The sequence below is a fragment of the Crocodylus siamensis genome, chromosome 13 (assembly GCF_052110815.1).
Source record: "Crocodylus siamensis isolate JL-2025a chromosome 13, ASM5211081v1, whole genome shotgun sequence".
NCBI classification, from domain to species: Eukaryota; Metazoa; Chordata; order Crocodylia; family Crocodylidae; genus Crocodylus; species Crocodylus siamensis.
Genome location: NC_143407.1, coordinates 609,463 through 630,805, shown reverse-complemented (window position 1 = coordinate 630,805; position 21,343 = coordinate 609,463). Strand labels below are relative to the sequence as shown.

The 21,343-nt window shown below is 61.4% G+C and overlaps 1 protein-coding gene across 2 annotated transcripts in view; it reads right to left on the bottom strand.

Moving 5' to 3' along the window:
- PHTF1 (putative homeodomain transcription factor 1) overlaps nucleotides 1-21,343 on the bottom strand; it is a 33,615-nt gene that overhangs the window by 2,987 nt on the left and 9,285 nt on the right. Inside the window, exons 14-19 of one of the 2 annotated variants that reach the window (XM_090026672.1) lie at nucleotides 21,149-21,235; nucleotides 20,331-20,486; nucleotides 19,893-19,988; nucleotides 19,225-19,350; nucleotides 17,090-18,970; nucleotides 9,143-12,194 (exon numbers count right to left, since the gene is read on the bottom strand). In XM_090026672.1, coding sequence (XP_089882798.1) covers nucleotides 18,950-18,970; nucleotides 19,225-19,350; nucleotides 19,893-19,988; nucleotides 20,331-20,486; nucleotides 21,149-21,235 — 486 coding nt within the window. In that variant the 3' untranslated portion in view covers nucleotides 9,143-12,194; nucleotides 17,090-18,949. Of the gene's footprint in view, nucleotides 1-9,142; nucleotides 12,195-17,089; nucleotides 18,971-19,224; nucleotides 19,351-19,892; nucleotides 19,989-20,330; nucleotides 20,487-21,148; nucleotides 21,236-21,343 lie in introns of those variants that run through there. The other variant, XM_090026673.1, reaches the window with a different exon arrangement.

Sequence of the window (21,343 nt, the reverse complement as noted above, 5' to 3'; positions counted from 1 at the left end):
GCAGGCAGGGAGTTCGTCGCCCTCCTCCCCGCAGTGCTGTGCCGCCTGCTCCGCCGCGGAGGGACCCCGCTCACGGCCAGTGAGGTGAAGGGCTGGTGCAGGCAGGGCTGGGCGGCAGCGATGCCAGCCGCGCTGCGGGGCCACCAGCCGGCAGAGAGGAGAGGCGTGTGCACAGAGCAGGTGCCTGGCCACCGCGGCCAGCCTGCACCCCTTTGCGTGCCTGAGCAGGCCCCTGGCCCGAGCCCTTGGTGCGCCGTCTCCCTGCATGCCCCTCTATGCTCTTCCCCGGCCCTGCGGGAGGGAAAGGGTGCCCCAGGATCGTTCCTCGGCCTCCGGGACACCTGTTTGTGGTACAGAGGCACGCTGTCGCCGTCCCGCTCTAGCCTGCGCTGCCCCCGCCGCCGGGGTAGCTCCTCTCGTGGCCGACGGCTGAGACCCCGCAGCCGGAGCCTCTCTGCATGTGCCTCGGTCCCAGGCGCTACAGCCAGCAGCAGCAGGGGCCAGGGAGCGGAGCAGCCCGGTGCCCTGCGCTTCGGGTCTCGGACAAGCTGACGGCGACGGCGACGGCGACGCGATCTGCCCGTGGCCAGGAGCGCGGGACCGCCGTGTGCGCGGCTGCACCCCGACAGCTGGCCCCAAAGCCTCCCGGGGGGCTGCTCTGTTGCAGCTGCCTCCAGCCGTGTCGCGTGGGAACATGGCGGTGTTTTCGTGGGGAAAGCGGCCCTTTTGTGCGCTCCCGTGGGAGCGTGGTGTGGAAACGCGTGGGGGGGGTGCGGTGCTGTCTGTGGAAGCGGCGTGCGGACTTGGGCCTGCGAGTGGAAGAGAGGGCGCCGATTATGTGCAGCGACTTAGGGACGTTTTGTGGGACAAGGGGGGAAATACGGCGAGAGCGGCGGGGAAAAGCGGGGGTGTGAGGCGGCCCGCTCCCGCCTTCCCCGGCGCGCACCGTCCCAGCAGGGGCTGAGGCGCAGCGGATCTCGCTCGGGGTCTCTCGTCCAGCCCCCGCGCTCCGCGCGCCAACCTTCCCGCGCCAGGCGGGCTCGTCTCGCCGGCTCCTGCGCGCGGCTCCGGGGCACCGCGGCCCGCGGCGGGGCGGGGCCGGCAGGGTGCAAGCTGATTGGCGGGGGCGTTTCCCTCCCCGCCAATGAGGAGACGGCAGGAGGAAGGCGAGCCCGCCCTGACCTAGGAGCGAGGTGCCAAAGTGGCTCTGAGGGGGACTGACCCCTCCGAGCTTTCCTATTGGTCCCCCCTCGGGGCGGGGCCTCCTGCAGGGATAAAAGGCCGCGGCGGAGGGCAGAGAAGAGCTGGTGGAGATGGCCAGCGGGGGCGGGGGCGGGGGCGGGGAATGGTAACGGTAACCACGGAAGCGCCCTGAAGAGCCGGCGCCCGGACGGGGTGAGGCGGAGCTTCCTGCAGCTGCTCTGCCGGAGTCGGAGGCGGGGCGGGGCGGGGCGGGGCAGCACTTGGGCGGCGGCTGCTGCTGCTGAGGACCTACGGCCCCTCTGCAGGCCCGGGGGCGTGCCAGGCTGTGGGGAGTGACGTCCCGAGCCACGTGGGTGCTGCGCGGCTCGTAGTGCCTGTCAAGCACCGGTGACCCGGGGCGCGGGCAGCGGCCGGGCTTGCACGTCTCCGTGCCGTGCCTGAAGGCGCCATTCGGGGGGCGGCGGGCGAGGTCCCGGGGCCTCGGCCGCAGTGCTTCCCTTAAGGCGTCCTTCGGGGGGCGGAGCCTCAGGTCCGTAGCCATTTCCGGTGCGCCCGTCCGGTGTCATTTGGGGGGCGGCGGGCAGGGCGGGTTTGTCTGTGGCCGCGGTCCCGTCTTAAGGCATCGTTCGGGTGAGCAGCGGGGAGGGCCGGAGGGCCCCCGCGGCCCTCCCTCAAGGTGTCATTCGGGGGGGCAGCGGCAAGGTCCGTAGGCCCCCGCTGTGCTCCCTTAAGGTGCCATTTGGGTCGGCGGCGGGAAGGTCCGAGCCTCTGGAGTGTCTTCCTTAAGGCGCCTGTCGGGCGGGGCGGCGGGCAAGGTCCGGAGGGCCCTGCCCGCGGCCCCTCCTTAAGGCGGCTTTTGGGGCTGCAGCAGGCGAGGGCCGGGAGGCCTCCGCTGCCTGCTCTCGGGGTCATCTTGCCGAGCTGCGGTGTGGTGCTGCCCTGCTCGCAAAAGGGTCAAGCACTGACAGCCTGTCAGCCCCCAGCCCGGGCTAGGTGTGGTGCTGCCTAGCTCTATGGGCGGTCAAGCACTGACGGTCACTTGAGCAAGGCCGTCGGGGAGCAGGGCCCACTGGTTGCCGCCGAAAGAGAGAAGACGGGAGAAAAGCAGGCGTGAGCTCCCTGCTCTTTGATGGACGAATAAAATCGCTGTGCCAGCCATGGCCTTGGTGCCTGGTGCCTTTCACCTCCAAGTTGAGCCCTCCCCGCTGCGCTGTGTCTCCTTTCGTCTGGTGTGCTGTCATTTCCCCCCAAGTTTTCCCCACTCGCTCACCGCCACTTTTCGTGGCCGCAATGGTTCCCTTGTAACCACTGCGTGGTGAGTGCCTCTGAGGTGGTCACCCAGGAGGCTGGATCCCTTGCTGAAAAGGAATTAGTGGCAGTTGTTGCTTGACTCGGCTCTCCGGGAGTCAAGTGTTGGAGGCTGGACTGGCCACCTGAGGCTGCAGGCCCGAATCCTGCAGAGCAGGTCCCCTTTGGGAGTCGTGCATGTCACCCCCAGAAAGACAAACAGAGAAGATGGCAGGTGAGTAGGAGCGAGCTGACCAGGAGGGAAGAAAATGAGGCCAGCATAACAGGAGGCAAAGGTAACACGATTTTGATACAGGAAGTAGGCATCTGTTCCTTAGCTCCATCACTAAGTGGTAGACCCCGGGATTGGTGAGCCTTGGAGGTTTGGGATGGTGGGATTTCCTGTGTCCCTGGTCTGGGAGCAAGGTCCAGCTTTCCTGCCTTTATCACTACTCATCTGAGACTACTTAGTGAGGTTGGCCAGAGGTGTTGCCCATGGGTTACGGGAAAAGTTACAGGGTTTTGGAGGATGATGAGTGTATTAGAAGCTCAAGCTGCTGGATGCATACTCCGGCTCTGTTCCCTTGCAGCCGGTCTCAGAAGAACCGGAAGGACAAGCGGATGGGGAAGCAGCAGGGAAGAGGCGAAGTAGGAGAAAAGCCAGTCGGAGAAACGTGGTGAGAAGGAAGGGACTCTGGACAGAGCCACCTCCCTGCGTTTAGGTCTCAATCATGTATGAGCCAAATTTTAGCTGCGTGAGCCTTTGGGTGAGCTCCCTGTAACTCAGAAATGGGGCTCTGCCCTTGATGCTGTTGCACTTCTGCAGCAGTCAGGTAGAAAGTGGACAACCCTGTAAGCAAGGCGCGCATCACCGCTACCTCATTTGTAAAAGGCCATGGATCTGGTTGGTGGTGTTGTGCAGCACAGCGGCCCTGTAGTCAGGGTCCAGGCCAGCTGCCAGACACGACTGCCAATGGCACAGCCTCCTATGACCGAGGTGCATGCTGCCTCCTAACACGCAAGGACAGGCAATATAAATTTGTGTAGCACTGGTTGTCCTGAAATTAGAAGTCCAAGTCCACTGCTATTCCCAGCCAGTGGGAGAGGTGCCCCTGTCAGCAGGGTGGGTGTAGCTTCCTTCAGCTGGCCTGAGTGAGCTGAGACAGTCTGCGGGGTTGTGCAGCAGCACGGCCTTGCAGACGGGAGCCGAGTCTCATAGGTGACAGCAAATTCTCTAGAACCCAGAGCCTGATGACCCTCCCGTGGCTGGGCTGAAGCCTGTTCCCTGTGTGCAGGCATCTGTTCTTTGTCCTGCACGTGTGCCTGGGACTCCACGTCCGGACCCCGGGACCGCCCTGTAATGAGGGTGTGAGTCCTATGCATCCTGTTGGACAGCTAGGTTTTGCAGAGTTGCGGACCGCCCTGTGAGCAGGCTGCAGGTTTCAACGTACCCTTGGAAACAGCTCTCTCGTCTGGCTGGCTGTGGGCCCTCTCTGTAAGCAGGGCTCTGGGGCTTCCCTTTTGCCCCCTGTGGGCAGTCTGGCTGGTCAGATGAATCGTGCCTGGTAACAAGGGTGCAAGTCCCATGCCTCTTGGTGGAGGGCTGAGTTCTGCAGAGCTGTGGACCACCCTGTAAGCAGGGTCCAGGGCTCAATATATATTTGGGGACAGCTCTGTCCTTTGGCTGGCTGAGGGCCCTCCCTGTAAGCGGGGCTCTGGGCCTTTCCCTTTTGGCCCCTGCAGGCAGCCTAGCTGGTCAGGTGGGCCATGCCCTGTAAGGAGGGTGCAGGTCTCGGCCTTCTTGCCTCCTGGGGGCAGAGGAGGATTTTCAATGTAAGGCTCGAGGTGAAGTGGTTTGCGGCATGGAGCTCCTTTCTGGCCTGGGAACGCTTTTGCCCCTGGCTGAGTGTGGGGAGCGAGGGAGAGGAGCGCCTGGGAATGAAAGCGTTTGTTATTTTCTTTTTGTTGTTAAAATCGCTGCAGCGTATTTTATTTTCTTCCCGCTGCTGGAAAAGGGGCAAGATGCGACCTCATAGCCTTTTCTTCCCACCTCCAGCCTAGGGGGATAAGCATCACTATAGATTTCCAGGCCTTTTGGCCTCAGGGAGCATTAGGATCCCCACCTTGAATACTTTTGGGCACAAGGCCTCCCTGTATCTCAGGGGACAGGTCTTAGGCCCCCTCATTTTGGGTTCTTTTGGCCACTTGGTAGATCACATGCATGATTACTGCTCTCCTTGACGGCAGGCTCTGTATTCTCCACCTGAGTCCCTGGAGACAAGTGCCTTGGCAGTCGGCCCGCAGTTCTTCTGCGCCCCCGGCCTGCAGCCTGTAAGCGGGTCCAGGTCCCCTTGATTCTCTGGGTTGGGTCTCGTTCCACTTGGTGAGGCTGGCCAGAGATGGTAGCCACACATTACAGGGAAGGTTGCAGGTTTCTGGAGGACAATGAGTGCACTGGGACCCCGAGGCTTAGCGACCTCCCTGTAACTCAGGTCCAGGTCTCTGCTCCTCTGTTCTGCTGCTCTTGGCGCTATGAGATGGCCTCCCCCTGCACCCTGTAAACAGGGCTGCACCCCCACCCGCTCTGACCGTGGGGGAGGAGGCCTCCTTCAGCCCTTGGGGCTTCTGTGGTGGGAGGCTGAAGTCGTGGCCCTATGTCAGCAGGGTTTTCTGTGGTTGTGGTCACCCTTCACGGTGCCGCCCTAGCAGTTCTGAGAAGTGGGCGGATCTGAACAGGACGCGGTTCAACAAGGACAAGTGCAGGGTGCTGCACCTGGGGAGAGGGAACCAGCATGATGGTTATAGGTTAGGGGCTGCCCCCCTCGGCAGCACAGAGGCAGAGAGGGATCTTGGCGTCAGGATTGACTCCAGGATCAGTAGGAGCCGCCAATGCGACGGAGCAATAGGCAGAGCCGACCGCACCCTGCCCTGCATCAGCAGGGGCATGGCTAACAGGTCCAAGGAGGTGATCCTCCCCCTCTGTGCGGCACTGGTCAGGCCGCAGCTGGAGGACTGCGTCCAGCTCTGGGCGTCACGCTTCAGGAGGAACGTGGAGAACCCGGAGAGGGTCCAGAGGAGGCCACTCGCATGGTCGGGGGCCTCCGTGGCCAGCCCTATGGGTAAAGGCTGAGGGACCCGACTCTCTTCAGTCTCTGCAAGAGGAGACGGAGGGGGGATCTTGTGGCTGCCTACAGCCTTATCAGGGGCCAGCAGCAGGGACTCGGGGGAAGTCTGTTCCCCAGGGCCCCCCTTGGGGTCACCAGGAACAATGGCCACAAGCTGAGGGAGGACAGGTTTAGGCTAGATATTAGGAAGAACTACTTCACGGTAAGGGTGGCCAGAGCCTGGAATAGGCTTCCCAGAGAGGTGGTGCTCTCACCTTCCCTGGGGATCTTCACGAGGAGCCTGGACAGGCACCTGGCTGGGGTCTTATGACCCCTCTCACTCCCCCGTGCTCATTCCTGCCCATGGAGGGGTCGGACTCAATGATGGGTCTAGGGCCCTCCCGACTCAGTGATTTCTATGACTATGTGCACAATCAAACAATAAACAGTCTAAGAAACTTCACCTCATGTTTGGTGCTTTTCTACACTGAGAAGATTTGGCCATGTGCCGTTCCTGTTGACAGCTGGCTGAAGGATGAACTTTTTGAGTCTCTGCTGATCAGATCTGTTTTCTTACTTGTGCAATGCAAATATTTCTGCTTCTGAGGGACCAGTGGTGAAAGAGTGTGTAACATGTGGTTCCTAGTCTTCAGTTTTCAATTGTTAATGCACTTTTTTTTTTTTTTTTTAAATAAAAAGTATAAGGTCCGGTGAAGTTGTGATGCTTTGTACAATTTGGTGAAGTTCAGCTGTTCCTTGTCTAAAAAGTAAAAATGATCTCTAAAAATAAAATGCTTGTTTCAGATCTTCTCTGAACGGCTTTAGTACAAGTCTTGCTATTTGTAATGGCAGGCTGGGAGCTTTTTCTCTAAGGGCTGGGCCCCGGCGGTGGGAAGCCGCATTGTCACGGTTGCAAGGAGACCGACTGCGTGGGTCCCCAGCTGCCGCCAGGTTTTCGTGAGCCCCTTCAGCCCAGCCGTGGTCCTGCCCCCCTTGCCTGCTTAATGTAATGGCTCCAGGTTTTCAGCCCCCTCTCCCTGTGTCATCCCTGAGGGGCTGCTGCGTTCAGGGGAGCCAAACCCTTTTTATCAGTGCTGTTATATAATTGATTTTAAGATATTTTTATTTCTAAAAATAATTTTATTTTCAAATGTATGACTTAAATATTGGGGGAAAACATGTAGTGCATTTCCAGGGCATTTGACTGGAAGGAGGGAATGAATATTTTTTAACCACTGAAACATAAAATGCGTGAGGCTCCTGATTAATGTAGCAGTAAGATGCATGCCTCCTCTTGCTTTTGGCTGGTTCACACTAGGTTTGCTGTTGAGCCGTCTTGAGCCCAAGCCCACTCGGGACGCGTGGCCTCGTCGTGCCCACGGGCCGGGCGCTCCGGCCGGGCGTGCGCCGCAGCCCTGCGGAGCCTGGTTCACAGCCGCTCTGCCCCTGCGCTGCCGCTCTCGCCGTGACGGTCGTGTCTCCGTCTTCACGCCGCTCTCGCAGGTGCAGGGCTTTCCACTTTTTCGGGAAATGTGGCTCTCGCGAAGCCGCCACTCCTCAGCTGCTCCGGACGAGGGCAGGGTCCTGGCGCGGCCTCCCCCTGCTGACGCGCTGACAGAAGCCCTCGTCTGCCCAAAGGAGGCCCGAGCTGGCGGCGGCCCCGCGCCGCTCACACCCGCCGCCGCCGCGGGCGAAGGACGCGCCCGTGTGCGGGGCCGGGGCGCCGCTTCCCCGCCGGCTGCGCGTGCGCACGAAGCGGCCCCGGGCGCCGCCGCTCTCCGCGCAGCGCGGCCGGGCGGGGCGGGGCGGCGGTGCCCGCAGGCACAGCCGGGCGGGCCCCGCGCAGCAGCGCGTCTTGTCCGCGGAGGCCCGAGCCGGCCCGCCCGCCCCGCCGCTGACCCCGCGCCCGCGGAGGAGCCGGGGCGCTCCGGGGCCTGGTCCCGCCGCGATAGTGTCTGGCAGCGGGGAGCCCGTGTCGGCTCCAGGGCTGAAGTCTTCCGTGCGGGGCGCGCTGGGCAACGGCGGCTTTGTTCCCGCCTCTTTACAGGAGAGCAACCGGGGGCCGCCGCCCACCGCGCGGGCAGACGGGCTGTGACGTTATGGGCACCCACCGCGGCAGGAAGGCGAGCGGCTCAGTGCTGCCCTCCCGTGGCGCGCTCCGGCCCTGCAGCCCCGGGGAGCGCCCCGCGGAGGCGAGACGAGCCGGCTGCTCGGTGCCGCCGTCCCGCGTCTTGAAGCATGCCCGCAGTGCTGCCCTCCGGTGGCTCGCCCTGCGCATCGCAGCCAGGAGAGAAGGGCGGCGGAGGAGGGAAAGGGCCGGGGCCGGGGCCGCCGGCGCGTTTCTAACGGGGCTTCGCGGCCTGGGGCTCCCGGCACGTAACAAAAGGGGCCCCGTGCCGCGCTCCGGAGCTTCGCGCTGGGCCCGGCAGCCAGGAACTTCAGCCGCGGAAATCAAAACAGGCGCGGTGCTGCCGTGCCGTGCCGTGCCGTGCCGTGCCGTGCCGCACAGCGGGCATGGCCGCCGGGCGACGAGGGCCGAGCGAGAGCAAGCAGGCCGGTGCCGGCGGGCTGCGGGTCCTGCAGCACATCGCAGGCGCAGAGAGAGCGGGAAACACGGCCTCGCTCGCCCGGGACGGGACCGGAGCCGCGGCCGCCTTTTCATTGGCCACCTTGAGGCACGAGGAGATTGGGTGGAGCGTCGGCATGGGCGGGGTCAGGGCCGCTCCGGCCTTCTTCACTCTGATTGGCTTTGGCACGAGGAGGCGGGCCCAAAAGCACGTCCCCCTCCCTTGGCATCCTGATTGGGTGCCAGAGAATAATAGTGGGCGCTGTGCACGTTTCTGTGTTCCGATTGGTCCGACTCCGATCCGCCGCGGCCCCGCCCAGCTGGTCGTCTGCCCGCTGCCGGGCCTGGTGTGCCCGGAGCCCGCGTCCCGCTGCACCCCGCACACCCGGGCGGTGCCGAGAGCTGCGGGGGGATGTTCTGGCGACCTGGGCGTGTCGTGCGGGACACTGCGGTCCCAGGGCGCGGGGCCTGCCGGGCTCTGTTCTGCCCTGGGTGTTGGAGCTTGAAGCTGTTTGTCTGTGCCGGGGCCCCTTTCCTCCCGCCCGCCGCCCGGGGGGCCTCCCTGTCTCCTGCATGTGCTTGTGTGTGCTTTTAAACCCCGCCTGCTCCGCGCGGGGAGGGCGGCACGAGCCGGCTTTGTTCCGCGTCGCTGTCCCCGGGCTGCAAGCCCCGCTCCAGCCCCAGGCGGGCAGCGCGGAGCCGCCCGCGTCTCCCCGCCGCAATGCCCGGCGCGGCCACAGGAGGGCGGCGCTGAGCAGGGCTCGGAGTCCGTCCTAGTGGAAGACAAAGCCGGCTCAGTGCTGCCCTCCGGCGGTGCGCCGCCAGCACTGCAGCCACGAAGAGCCGCGCCGCGGCGGGGAGAGAAACCCGCTGCTCGGTGCTGCCCTCCGGTGGCCGCGTCCGGACAGCTCTGCTCGGTGTGAAATAGTATAAAACCGAGAACAGGGAGCGGAAGTGACGCCGTTATTCCGTGCGTACTTACCTTGGAAAACTTGCCTTGTGCAGAGATGTGTCCAGTGCGGCTGTGTGTGTACGCCGACGTCCAGACAGAGAGTGTGTGTGTGTGCGCGTGCAATACACACCGTTATTAACACAGTTCTCTCTCTCTCTCTCTCTCCGCGGCGATACTGATACAGCTGTTCAACTATCATCTTTGCATGTCACCGCACACGAGTGTCTGTAGTTAGTGCCGGCATCACACGTGTCATCGGGGATCCACACTTAGTGTGAAGACAAACCCGGCTCAGCGCTGCCCTCGTGTGGTGCGCTCCCCGCACTGCAGCCCGAGGAGCGCCGCCGCGGCGGGGAGACGAGCGCGCTGCTCGGTGCTGCCCTCCGCTGGCCGCGCCGGGCATGGCCGCAGCCCGTGCCGGCCGGGGAGGAGCCCTGCTCAGACCGCCCTGCAACTCGGGGCCAGGGCTCTGCTCCCCTCTTCTGCTGCTCCTGGCGCTGAGACGCCCCCTGCACACAGGGCTGCCTCCCCCGACCCGGGGACGAGGCCTCCTTCAGCCCTCTGGGCTCTGGGGCTTCCGCGGCGGGAGGCGGACGGCGTGGCCCCCACGTCCTGTCCGGCCCTTCTGGCCACGGGGCAGCTTGGCCCCCGATCGAGACCGCCTGGGGCACCTGTCAGCTGGCATTCAGCACTTCGCAGGCTGTCTCCGGCTTCATGGCTCAGCAGCGACCTTCGGTGGTACCGGCCTCAGATCCTCTGCTGGGCGTGTGGGATGTTACCTAGGGATCACGGGGAGGGCTGAAGGCTTCTAGAGGAGCCTGAGTGTGTTGGAAACCCTTCGCATCAGGGCTGAAAAGGGAGAAGATGCAGCTGCTTGGTGTGTGCTCAGGCTGCATTGACTTGCAGCCGGTCTCAGTCTTTCTTCTTGCAGTCCTCAGCAGCGGCGGTGGCGAAGGGATGAGGCGGGAGGAAAGCCAGCCAGGGAAAAGGGTGCGAAGGAAAGGGACTCGGGACTCGGGACACAGTGGCTGCCCTGCCCTTAGGTCTCGGTCACGTAAGAGCCAAAATGTGGCTGAGAAAGCCTTGGAGCAGTGGGACCTCCCTGTAAGCAGGAAGCGGGTCTCGGCTCTGGAGGCGGTTGCTCCTGCAGAGCTGCCAGGTGAAAGGAGGACTGCCCTGTAAGCAGGACGCCGCGCTCCGTCGCCTCCGCTTCGATTCCGAGGTTTCGTCACTGGCTGGCCACGATCGCGCAGCGTGGCTGCCCTGTAGCCAGGGCCGGGGCCTGCTGCTGCAGCCGGCTGCTGATGGAGCAGCCAGGCTGTTACACGGCTGCCTGCTGCTTCCTGCCCAGAGGCGAGAGAGCCGTGGGGCGCCGTGTACGTTGTAGCTGCCCCATAGGAAGTGTGTGAGAGCTCTGCCACAGCTGGCTGCTGGGGGAGAGGCGGGCGCGTGCCTCTCTTTCCCCGTGTTTGTGCTGCACAGGGGACGCTGGCTCCTTGAGGGCCGTGACCTTCCTGCCACTTGGGCTCAGGTGTCCAGACTCCTCTTTTCCGCTCTTCAGAAGCTTCCCAGCCCCCGCCTTTCTCCCCTGTAAGAGGGGTTGGTCACCCCAGTCCTTGGCTTGGGGCAGGAGGCCCGTTTAGTCCTTTGGGTGCTGTGGCTCCTTTGTCTTTTTACTGGGGTGTGGGGTTCATTGCCAGCCAACTCCAGTTCTGTTTCGTGTACTCTGGCAGGTCCTTGAAGGGCTGATGGAGAAGAAGGAACGGAAGTAGCGGAAGAAAGGTCGGGAACAAGAAGCGTGGGTTGGGGTGGGCAGGAGGGAGGGGAATGTTTAACGTCTGCTTAGATGAGTACAGATGGAGACTGTTGAGTGCATCTCTACGCTTTCCAACACCCATTCGGAGCAACCAGCCGCACGCTTCAAGTTGCACCGTGCACTCGGTCTTGGGTCGGCCCCAGTTGTGTGCAGGGAGGTTGAGGCTTTGTGCTACTTGTGCATTTTGATATGCAGCAGTCAAGGGTTTGCAGGTTGTCTGGCTTGGCTAGTTACGCAGTGGATCAGAATAGATGCAAATGAAGGCAGCGTATAAGGTGTTGTCAACCGGTTCTTGGCCTTAGTGTAGAAATGCAGGTTTGTGCTGTTCTGTTTGTGGTTTGGCTGCAGCTTGCTTAGGCTGTAGCTTGCAGGGCCAATTTGAGGCTCTTTGTGGTGCAATTTATTTGCATCTGTACTTTAAGTCTTCAGGGTGTTCGTAAGTGTTTAACCTCCAGCTCCACAGGGACAAAGATCTTGTCCTGTGTCCAAACGGTTGTAAAGGTAGTCGGCGTGGTCACCATCAAACCGGCAGGAGCAAATGGGCCTAAGATGTGCACAGTTGAACAATAAACAGTCTAAGAAACTTTGCCTCGTGGCTGGTGCTTTTCTACGCTGAAAAGAGTTGGCCACGGGCCTTTCCTGTTGACAACTGGCTGAAGGATGAACTTTTTCATCCGGTCTGCCGATCCGAGCTGCGGTCTTACTTGTGCAAGGCAAATATTTCCCCTTCTGATGGACCAGTGGTGAAAGAGTGTGTAACACTTGGTTCCTGGTCATTGGTTTACAATGGCTACTGCACTGTGGGAAATCAGTCCTGATTTATTTGAGGTAAAGTACAGTGAAGTTGTGGTGCTTTGGTACAATCTCTTGAAGTTCAGCTGCTCCTTGTCTCAAAAGGAATACATGGTCCCAATAAAATTCTCAGGAGACTTGTGAGCTTTTCCGTGTTTCTTTTTTTAGTTCAGGTGTTTCAGATCTTCTCTGAATGCCTTTAGTACAAGTCTTGCTATTTGTAACGGCAGGCTGGGAGCTTTTTCTCTAAGGGCTGGGCCCCGGCGGTGGGAAGCCGCATTGTCACGGTTGCAAGGAGACCGACTGCGTGGGTCCCCAGCTGCCGCCAGGTTTTCGTGAGCCCCTTCAGCCCAGCCGTGGTCCTGCCCGCCTTGCCTGCTGAATGTAATGTCCGCAGGCTTCCAGCCCCCTCTCCCTGTGTCATCCCTGAGGGGCTGCTGAGTTCGGGGGAGCCAAACCCTTTTTATCAGTGCCCTTATATAATTAAAAAAAATCATTTTAATTTCTGTTTCATTTTTCAGTCCCATTCATTTTTATTTTCTCCCGTCTCGTCTTTTCCCTCTTCCGTATTGCTCCCCCACGAACTTCAGAGGCCTCCGGCCACAAGGGAACCGGCCCCAGCCCGCGCTTCGCAGCACCGGGCCCCGGGGGCCCCCGGCTCGAGCTGCAGCGCAAGGGCGAGCTGCGGAGATGCCCCGGGGGCCCCAAAAGGCAAAGGGCCGCGAGCCCCCCCGGCCTGCGCCGAGAGCCCGCGACTGGTCCCCGCAGAGCGCCGGCCCCGGGGGCGCTTGGCCGGGCACAGCCGGGCTCGGGGGGGGAGGGGGCAGCCCGCGCCTGGCCGGGGGCGGGAGGGGCTCGCTCCGGTCAGTCAAGGGCGCAGCCCGAGCATGCGCGGTAGAGCCCAGCGCCGCGGGCCCGGCCGGAGCCGGGCTCGTCTCCACAGGCCTGCGCCGAGCACGAGCGCTGTTGATTCTCCCCCTTGCCAAAGCCGTGCCAGCAGCGCCGGGGTGCCAGGCCAGCAGGCCCCGGGCATGTGAAATGATGCCCCGGAAGGGTCAGCTCCAAGGACCAGGCCTTAGGCAAGAGTCACCCAGGCACGTCCCCGGTGCCCACCCTCCCGCGTGAGGCAGCGAGCGAGGTGCGAGCCAGGGACACAGCGCCCCTTCTCTGCAGGGCTCCCAGGGCCAGGGCATTGCACCTGCTGTCTCAGGAAGGGAACAAAGCCCTTTCACCCTGGTCCCCTCCCTCCTCCTGTGAACCTCCTGGCTGCTGCCAGCGCCCGGCAGCTCAAGAGGCAAGCTGCACGTGTCCTGCTACAGGCTGGAGGCCAGAGAGCTGCAGGCGGGTCTGCCGTGTGCGGCCGTGATCCAGCGCAGGGCTGGGGACCTGTCCAGAGGGCAGAGGAGCTTGCGTGCAGCCCCCGGGCTCAGAGGCCCCCGCACAGCCGAAGCAAGGCTCGCCTCCCGGTGGAGGGCGTCCCACAGCGGGGGCCCCGGCCTGCCCCTCGCGCAGCTCCTGCGCGTCTTCGCACGGCGCAAGCTCGTTGGGGCGGTGAGTGGCGTCCTGGGCACAGCGCGGTGCCCCTGTACGAGGCCTGCAGCCCTGGGGTGCTGGTCCAGGTATTGCCCAGGGGCCGCCCGGCTCGTGGCCCTTTGCCTTTTGGGGCCCCACAGGCAGTGGCCTCCCCCACGCTGGTTAACTGGTGAAAGCCGGGCCCAGAGGACACTGGCCCTGCCTGACAGCACGGGGCCCGCGGCCTTCCCAGGGCTCCCGTTGCAGTGGGGCAGCGCGTGTGCGTGTGCGCAGGGAAAGAGTCAAGGGGCCCAGAAGTGAGGGTCTAAGCCAGCTGCATCCTGTGGTGCATGGTGCAGGGCCTCACCCCGTGGATGTTCTGGGCCTGGGTTCAAGTCCAGGTCTCTCCCCTTTTGTGGGGAGGCGCCTTCGTCTTGCAATGGAGGGGCCCGGCGGGTGCGTGTCAAGGGGCCCAGGCCCGGAATTGCTTTCAGCTCTCCCCAGTGGTCTGGTGGGGAGGGTGCCACCCTAGGTGGCAAGGCTGGTCGGTTCAAGCCCCCCCAGTGACTGGAGCCCTTGGGTCTCTCAGTCTGCAGTGATTGCTTGTGGCTAGGTGCAGACAAGGAAGCTGAGAGGGGGGTGTGTATGTGTGGTAGCAGCAGCAAGTAGGGGAAAGCAGGACTGGGTGAGGAGGTTGGGGTAGGAAAGGGGGGAGGGGCAGCAGAAGATGAATGGCAAGAGGAGGAAAGGGTTCTTTTTTTTTCTACTTGTGCAGCAAAATTTTCATTTCCTCACCCTACCTACCACTTTTCAGCCCCCCCCCCCCCCCCCCATTTCCCAGCCCCAGCCCCAGCCCCAGCCCCAGCCCCAGCCCCAGCCCCAGCCCCAGCCCCAGCCCCAGCCCCAGCCCCAGCCCCAGCCCCAGCCCCACTTCTCACTCCCACAACCCACCTTCCACCACACAACCTCCTTGTGTGCACTTGGCCACAGGGCTCCAGTCACTCAGGGGGCTTGAACCCACCACCTTTGCCACCTAGGGTAGCACCCTCCCCACCAGACCACTGGGGAGAGCTGAAAGCAATTCCGGGCCTGGGCCCCTTGACACGCACCCGCCGGGCCCCTCCATTGCAAGACGAAGGCGCCTCCCCACAAAAGGGGAGAGACCTGGACTGGAACCCAGGCCCAGAACATCCACGGGGTGAGGCCCTGCACCATGCACCACAGGACAGGGCTGGCTCAGGCCCTCACTTCTGGGCCCCTTGACACGCCCGGGCTGGGCCAAGCCAAGCCCTTCTATTCCAGGAGGACGGCACCCCCCCCACAAAAGGGGAGAGACCCGGGCCTGACCCAAGTCCATGAGGAGAGGCCCTGCACCGCGCCCCCGTGCACTGGCTGCTGTGGGGGTGGGCTGCACCACACCCCTGGCCTGGCCTGCCCTCTCCCCCTGCCTGGCAGGCCCCCCTTCCGCCGCGCCGGGGAACCAGGCGGCTCCTGCAGCAACGACCGGCCCGACCCGCGCGCAGCCCTGTCCCCTCGGCCCGGCTCGGGCACACGCGGGGCTGCCGGGGCAGGCGGCAGCTGTGTCAGGGCTCCGCAGTGCCCGGGGTGGGGGCGGGGGGAGACAGTTACGTCGCCGGGCGCAGCCCCGCAACAGCCCCCGGGCTGGAGGGCCCCGCGCTACGGCCCGGCCCGGCCCCCGGCCTTGCCTCCTCCCGCCTCCGCGCCTCCCGCCTGGGGCCTCCCCGGCCCGGGCCCGCAGCAGCGCTCGTGCTCGGCGCCAGGCCTGTGGAGACCACCCGGCTCCGGCGCCCCCGGCGCGGGGCTCTACCGCGCATGCTCGGGCTGCGCCCTTGACTGACGGCGGCGAGCCCCGCCCCCGGCCAGGCGCGGGCTGCCCCCCCGGGCTGCGGGTGTGCGGGCGGGAGCCGGGCGCGCCGCGGCGGGGGAGGCGGGGCGGGGGCTCGGGGAGGCGCTGCCTGCGCCCGGGCCGGGCCGGGGCCTCCATCGCCTCGTGCCGGGCGGCAGCGCCGGAGCCGGGTCGTCTCCACAGGCCCGGCGCCGAGCACGAGCGCTGCTGCGGCCCCGGGGGGAGGAGGCGAAGCCGGGGCTGGGCCGGGCCCTAGCGAGGGGGGGGGGGGCTGTGCCCCGCGACGTAACTGTCTCCCCGGGCACGGCCGCCTGCCCTGGCAGCCCCGCGTGTGCCCGAGCCGGGCTCCGGCGCCGGGTGCCCGCGGGTCGGGCCCGTCGTCGCTGCAGGTTTCAGCAGCAGGAGCCGCCCGGTTCCCCGGCGCGGCGGAGAAGAGGGGCCCTGCCGGGCAGTGGGAGAGGGGAGGCCAGGCCCGGCCGCCGTAGGGTGAAGAGGGATGTGTAAAGGCCATGTCCGAGGGATGTGGCAGAAAAGAAGCCAGCGCAGTGGAGCTCCATGGTCCGTTGCACTGCCCCCGGGCCTGAAAGCAAGGAGCTCTCAACTGCCCCAGGGCTCCCTTGTTGTGGGCCCAGTGCAGGGTGCCCCCGAGGGTCAGGGGGCCAGGAGGAGAGGGGCTGCCCCTGTTTAACAGCCAGAGGGGATTCGGAGCTGTAGCCCACTTGGATCTGTCCCATAAACGCCCGGCAGCGGTCTGAGTTCTTGTTGGGCACCATTTTAGTATGCCGTGGCAGAAAACTGATGTGCAAGGTGCAAGACAAAATGCTGCTGCTTAACTAGGGACACAGATGCCCAGGGGGGCTGCCCTTCCCACACACGGAGCAACCGACGCCAGGGACTCACTGTGGAACAAGGGGCCCGGGGGCTGCAGCTAGGCCAGGGCTTGAATCCACCACCTTCGCCACCCTTACCACCCCAATAATGGGGGAGGCTGAGAGCTGCTCCTGCTGCCCTGGGGCCCCTGAGGCGCAGTGGCCAGGCCCCCTCCACTGAAAGAGGAAGGCGCCTGTAGGAGGGGAGGCACCTGGTGGGGAAAACAAGGGGTATCAGCCATGGAGGAACCCAGGTGTCCAGGTCCCTGGCCCCACAACATCCCTGCCTGAGCTGGGAGAGAACTCGGGAGTCCTGCCCCCCTCCCCTAGCCCGGCCCCAGGTGTCTGGCGCCCTGCGGACCTTGCTGGCCACTGTCACAGTAGATGAAGGCCCAGTTGTCCAGCATGAGGAGCTGGAAGTGGGTGAAGACAGTATCCACCAGGTGCCCAAAACACCCGGGGTCGGAGTGCACGAACAGGTCATGCAGCAGCACCGAGAAGATGAGTGGGGGGGGGGAAGGTCAAGGCAACCATACAGGCATCTTGCCCATAGCCCCCGGGACCCTCCCCAGCGCCTGGCAGATACAGAGGCACGTGAACATGAGCAACAGGATGGCACCGTTGGAGCGATCCAAGAGCGCAAAGGTGCCAGCCAGCTCCTAGAGGCTCTCCCACGCCCTGTGCGGACAGTGACCCCTGGGAAGTGTGAAGGGTCAGCCAAGTCAGAGGTCAGCATGAGGGGTCAGGGGCCAGCATGTGCCTGTGGGGGGCATGGAATCAGTGCAAAGTCAGGAGAGGAGGGGTCTGCGTGAGGGGCCAGGGCACTGTGGGAGAGGTCAGGGGTCGGGTTCGACCGGAGGCTGGACGATCAGCAGGTGCACAAGGCAAAAGGTGCAGACGCCCTTGAAGATATGCAGCGGCCACAACAGGGCCACGGCCTTCTTGAACCAGACGTCTCCCGGCAGCACGACCAGCGGCAGCACAAAGTCCAGCAGCATCAGCCCCATCCCCAGGAAGTCGCGGCGGGGGAGAAGCCAGGCAGTGACCTCTGATCCCCTCCCTCCAATCAGAGGCCTGGGGGAAACTGGGACTAGTCCCAGGGTTGGGGGTGGGGGGCTTACCACTGTCATTCTCGGAAGTAGTCCACGCAGCGGTCCACGAGCTCGGCCAGCACCTTGACCACGTAGACGCAGAGGACCATGGCGTCCAGCACCAAGGAAAGCTACTCTGCAGCTGGGGGGCAGGTGGGCCCAGACCCCTGGGTGCTCTCCAGCTCTGGGAAGGGAGTGGGGGCTGGGCGGCCTACGCCAGCGACAAGGGAAGAATGTTGTAAACAGAGTGATTGAAAAGCAACACTTAAGGACAGCGATGCATGAGCCTGTCAGGCATCGACTTGTCAGGACGGAAAATTACTGAGATTTTAGACAAAGAAGCTGCATAGTCAGGAAAGGCAGACCAGTCACCCAACACCAACTTGATAGCCCCTATAAAGGAAAGAGACACTGAGTACAGTACCAAACTCAGAAACTTAGCACCATTGAAATTCCTTTCCCTTCAAGTCCCCATCCAAATGCTATTTTTTCTGATCGTTTGCATTGTGACCTGATTTGGTGCCTTATCTGTCTGTGATTCCTCCTTTCCAGAGAACCTGTATCCGTACTTACTGTGTAAGATGACTTAGCAACGTGGCCTTGGAGTGCTAAGCAACATATGGAGGTACTAGATGTAAATGTTTATATATTGTACAGCACCTTTATATATACTTCTGAGGTTCTGACTAGAGAGACCTGTAAATCGCTCATTATTTTTTATATAGATAGTAAAACGAAACTCCAGCTCATGGCCTGCTGGTTCTTGCCCTGTATGATGCGTGTTTGTTGACTTTCAGCAGTGGTGGTATTTTTCAGATGACAAGGTAATGTTCAGTGAAAATGTGTTTCTCTCTCGTTTTAATTCACAATTGACTGCAGTCCTACAAAAAAGATGGCAAGACATCATCTGATGATCGTTTGCTTCTGTAGATTTATTTGTACCTAAACACAGACATTTTGTTAACTACTGTCACTTGCTTTTCCCTCTGGCAGCCTCTCGTGGTACAGACAAGAGTTTTGCAGAAATGATTTATTACAAAAAGGGACCTTAGGATGCGAGCGGGAAGAAGGATGTTGTGAAAAGGGATCCCTTTGTTCTGGCAGAACATGAGCTCCGTGACCGACTTCAACCTTAATATATTAGAAACTAGCCGGCGTACCGCAAGGAAGGGAGAATGTGAGCTGCACCTCACAATGTAGCTGTGCCTCTGAGGGAGGCTTCTTCACAAGTAACACGTGAAGAGAAACAAAGGAGCAGCCGTGGTGCCCATCAGCCTGCCCTTTGGTTTTGTCACTCAGGCTCTGGGCCTTACCCTTCTGAGGCAGGCCTGTCTATAGAGTAAGGCACTGTGAAGTGGAAAGCTTTAAGACTTAGCAGATGGCCTTGACCCACCTCCTGCAACCCACTGTCACGAAGGTGTATACGTGCACCCCGCATTGACAGTAGGTAGCTGCTGAACTGCCCCCGGAGTGCGTTCAGGTGCATCACACACGGATGCAGTCACGTTTGCTTGTTCTGCTAAGGCCTGCGGGTTGGTGTCCTGCATTAGCGTTCGTGAAACTATCCTCTCTCCCGGTGGGAAACAGCCCTCCTCGTGTAAACAGCATGAATCTGCTATGCAACTGATGGCTCAAGTACATTCACTGTGCAGCCCTGAATTTCACTGCATCACTCAGTAGTGGGTTGCGGGTTGGCTTCACCAGTTTATTCTGCAGGTGATGAAATAAGCTGTGGGTGACCCTTTGACACAAACCAAACCTCCAGGTAAGAAATACTGGTGAAAGATCTGCCGGAGGTTGCAAGCACTCTGCAGCCAGCCACCGTCCCTCTTCTCTCCGCTCCGCCCCTCTGCCTGGAAGGCAAGTGCCGAGTTGCAGCGTGTGGTCAGTTCACGGTTTGATCTTCCATAACTAGAAAGAGACGTTGGAGAGACGGGTGTGAAAGCAACCAGATCAGAGCGTACCAACAGTCCCATTCCAAACCCCTCAGGTTAGTGGGCTGTGATGCTTGGGGCCTCAGTGCTAAGTGTTGTCAGGCACATGGCAGCAGTGACAAGAGCTGGCCACCACCTAACAGGGGCAGAGTCAGGAAAAGGCTCAGCTGTTCCATCAGCCCAGCGCAGTGACCACCAGAATATGCCCTGGGCCATCTCAGCTGCCCTTACTCTGATGTTGAATCCCAGAAGATCACTTATAACACCTGAAACAGCCGACAGGATCACAACACGCGTGATATTGTAGATCAAAGGGTTCATGGTCAGACCGTACAGTCTAAAGGGCGTGTCTAGCTCCTGCAATGAGAAAAATGGACAAGAGTGGATGTGGAGTTACTAGTGGCCTAAGCAGTGTGGATACAAGCAGGCTCCTGCTTCTCCCCTCCCAAGTGTACCTGTCCTTCAGCCCCCACTGGCCGTAGGGCAGCTCTCTGCCCCTGCTATTGCATTTCACAGCTAGTGGCTGAATGGCTGGACACAGCAGGCTGGCAGAGCCACAAGCCTGCCAGTTTATGCTCCTTCTGGCTGCACATACTTGCTTTTCTTGGCATGGCTCAAGTCAGCTGTGTAGTACCATGCCTGCAGGGGAGATCCCTAAAGTTTGGCCCTGTAGCAAGCAGGCCCACTGTGGCGGGGAGGGAGGGAGGAGAAGCTGTGCAAACCAAAAAGATGGGGTCTGCTTCAAAGGGCTTATGAGGCACGAGACAGCAGCTGGGCCCAGACAGCAGTGCCTAAAGAAATACTAGGTGGGTGTGAGAGTCCGGGGTCTCTCCACACCAGCATCCTAGCCCGTCCAGTTTCTGTGAGCCTAGAGGAGGCTTGTACAGCTGGGAACTCACCTTCAGGAGTTTTGTAGACAGCTTTAGCACGTTGTTCACCAGTGAGAGCTGCTCCTTCTTGTTTGGCTTCTTTTCCATCTTCAAATACAGGTTTATCTGTGACAGAAACATGTATTACAGAGCAGAGCAGCAGCCAGTGGTGCCAGCCTTACCCCCCAGTCACCACAGCCGCTGGGGCTGCTGCTCACTTACTGGCCTCCCAGTCTTTAATGGGACTAATGAACTTTGGTCTCAAGTGCGGGGAGCGTTCCCCTCCCCACCCTCAACACAGAAAATGAGTTCCAGCACTACTGTCTGTCTCCCTTCGTTTACATCCAAGCCCTGGTCCCCTGGGGGTGGTGTGTGTGTGTGTGTGTCTGTGTGTGTGTGTGTGTCTGTGCCTGTGCCCACTCCTATTACAAACAGGAAGCCCCAAGGAGGGGACCGCAGCAGAAGTACCTGCTCCGTTAGCAGGACTGAGATATTGCTGTACTTCTTGTTGGTCTCAGAGCCCAGGGACGCCAGGCGCAGTAAAAAGAGGAGGAGGGCTGCTTCCCAGATCAGAAACTCCCAGTTGTAAGCAGCGTTCAGGAATGTTTTGTGACCTTTTAGCACCTGCACAGAATGTGACACTGAAATCAGCAACCCGCTGGAAACAGTCCATGGTACCACTAGGTGCAGCTCAAAGGTCAGATTACATCACATACCCTCTATCCCACTCCAGGACCAAGGGCAATGCCCTGCCTGCTATACAAGAGCACTGGGTGATTATACAGCGGGTGGAGATGGACGTGGCCTGGCTGTAGGGGACAGGACTAGGAGCAACAGCCTCAAACTATGGCAGGGGAAATAGAGGTGAGACAGCAGGAGGGCAGGTCAAGCATTGGAATAGAAATTGTGGAGTCTGCATCCCTGGAAGTTTTTACACACAGGACGGACAGACAGACCCATCAGGGATGGTCCTGCCTTGAGCAGGGGGCTGGACTAGACGTGATGCTGGGAGGGCCCTTCCAGCCCTGCTTGCCCATGATCCCATATACTTACGGTTTGTTACGGGATCTGCCTGTGGGCCTCTCCCGTTGCATCCCCAAAACCCCTGCACTGCCCTGGAGTGTGTGAGCATGCTAGTGTGCAGCCTCAAGAGCCCTACAATTGTCACTAGCTCTGTAAGGGTCTCTCTGAAGCCTAGAGAGGATCTATAGGCCATTTACATATAGCAGCATACACTCTACTGCCAGCCTGGCCTTACTCACCGGAAACAAATGTGAACGTCTCACCTGTGCACAGCATATAAAAGCAATTGACAGAGCCAGTAAAAAGATGGAAGATACAACTACATCCACAGATCGCTGGGGCCCTCGCCTCTGTGGAAACAAATAATGACTTAAACCTTGGATCTCTGCAGAGCTGCAGCAAAATATTGACCAGAGATGGACAGCTGTCGCTACCCAGGAAAAGGAAGTGATGCCCTG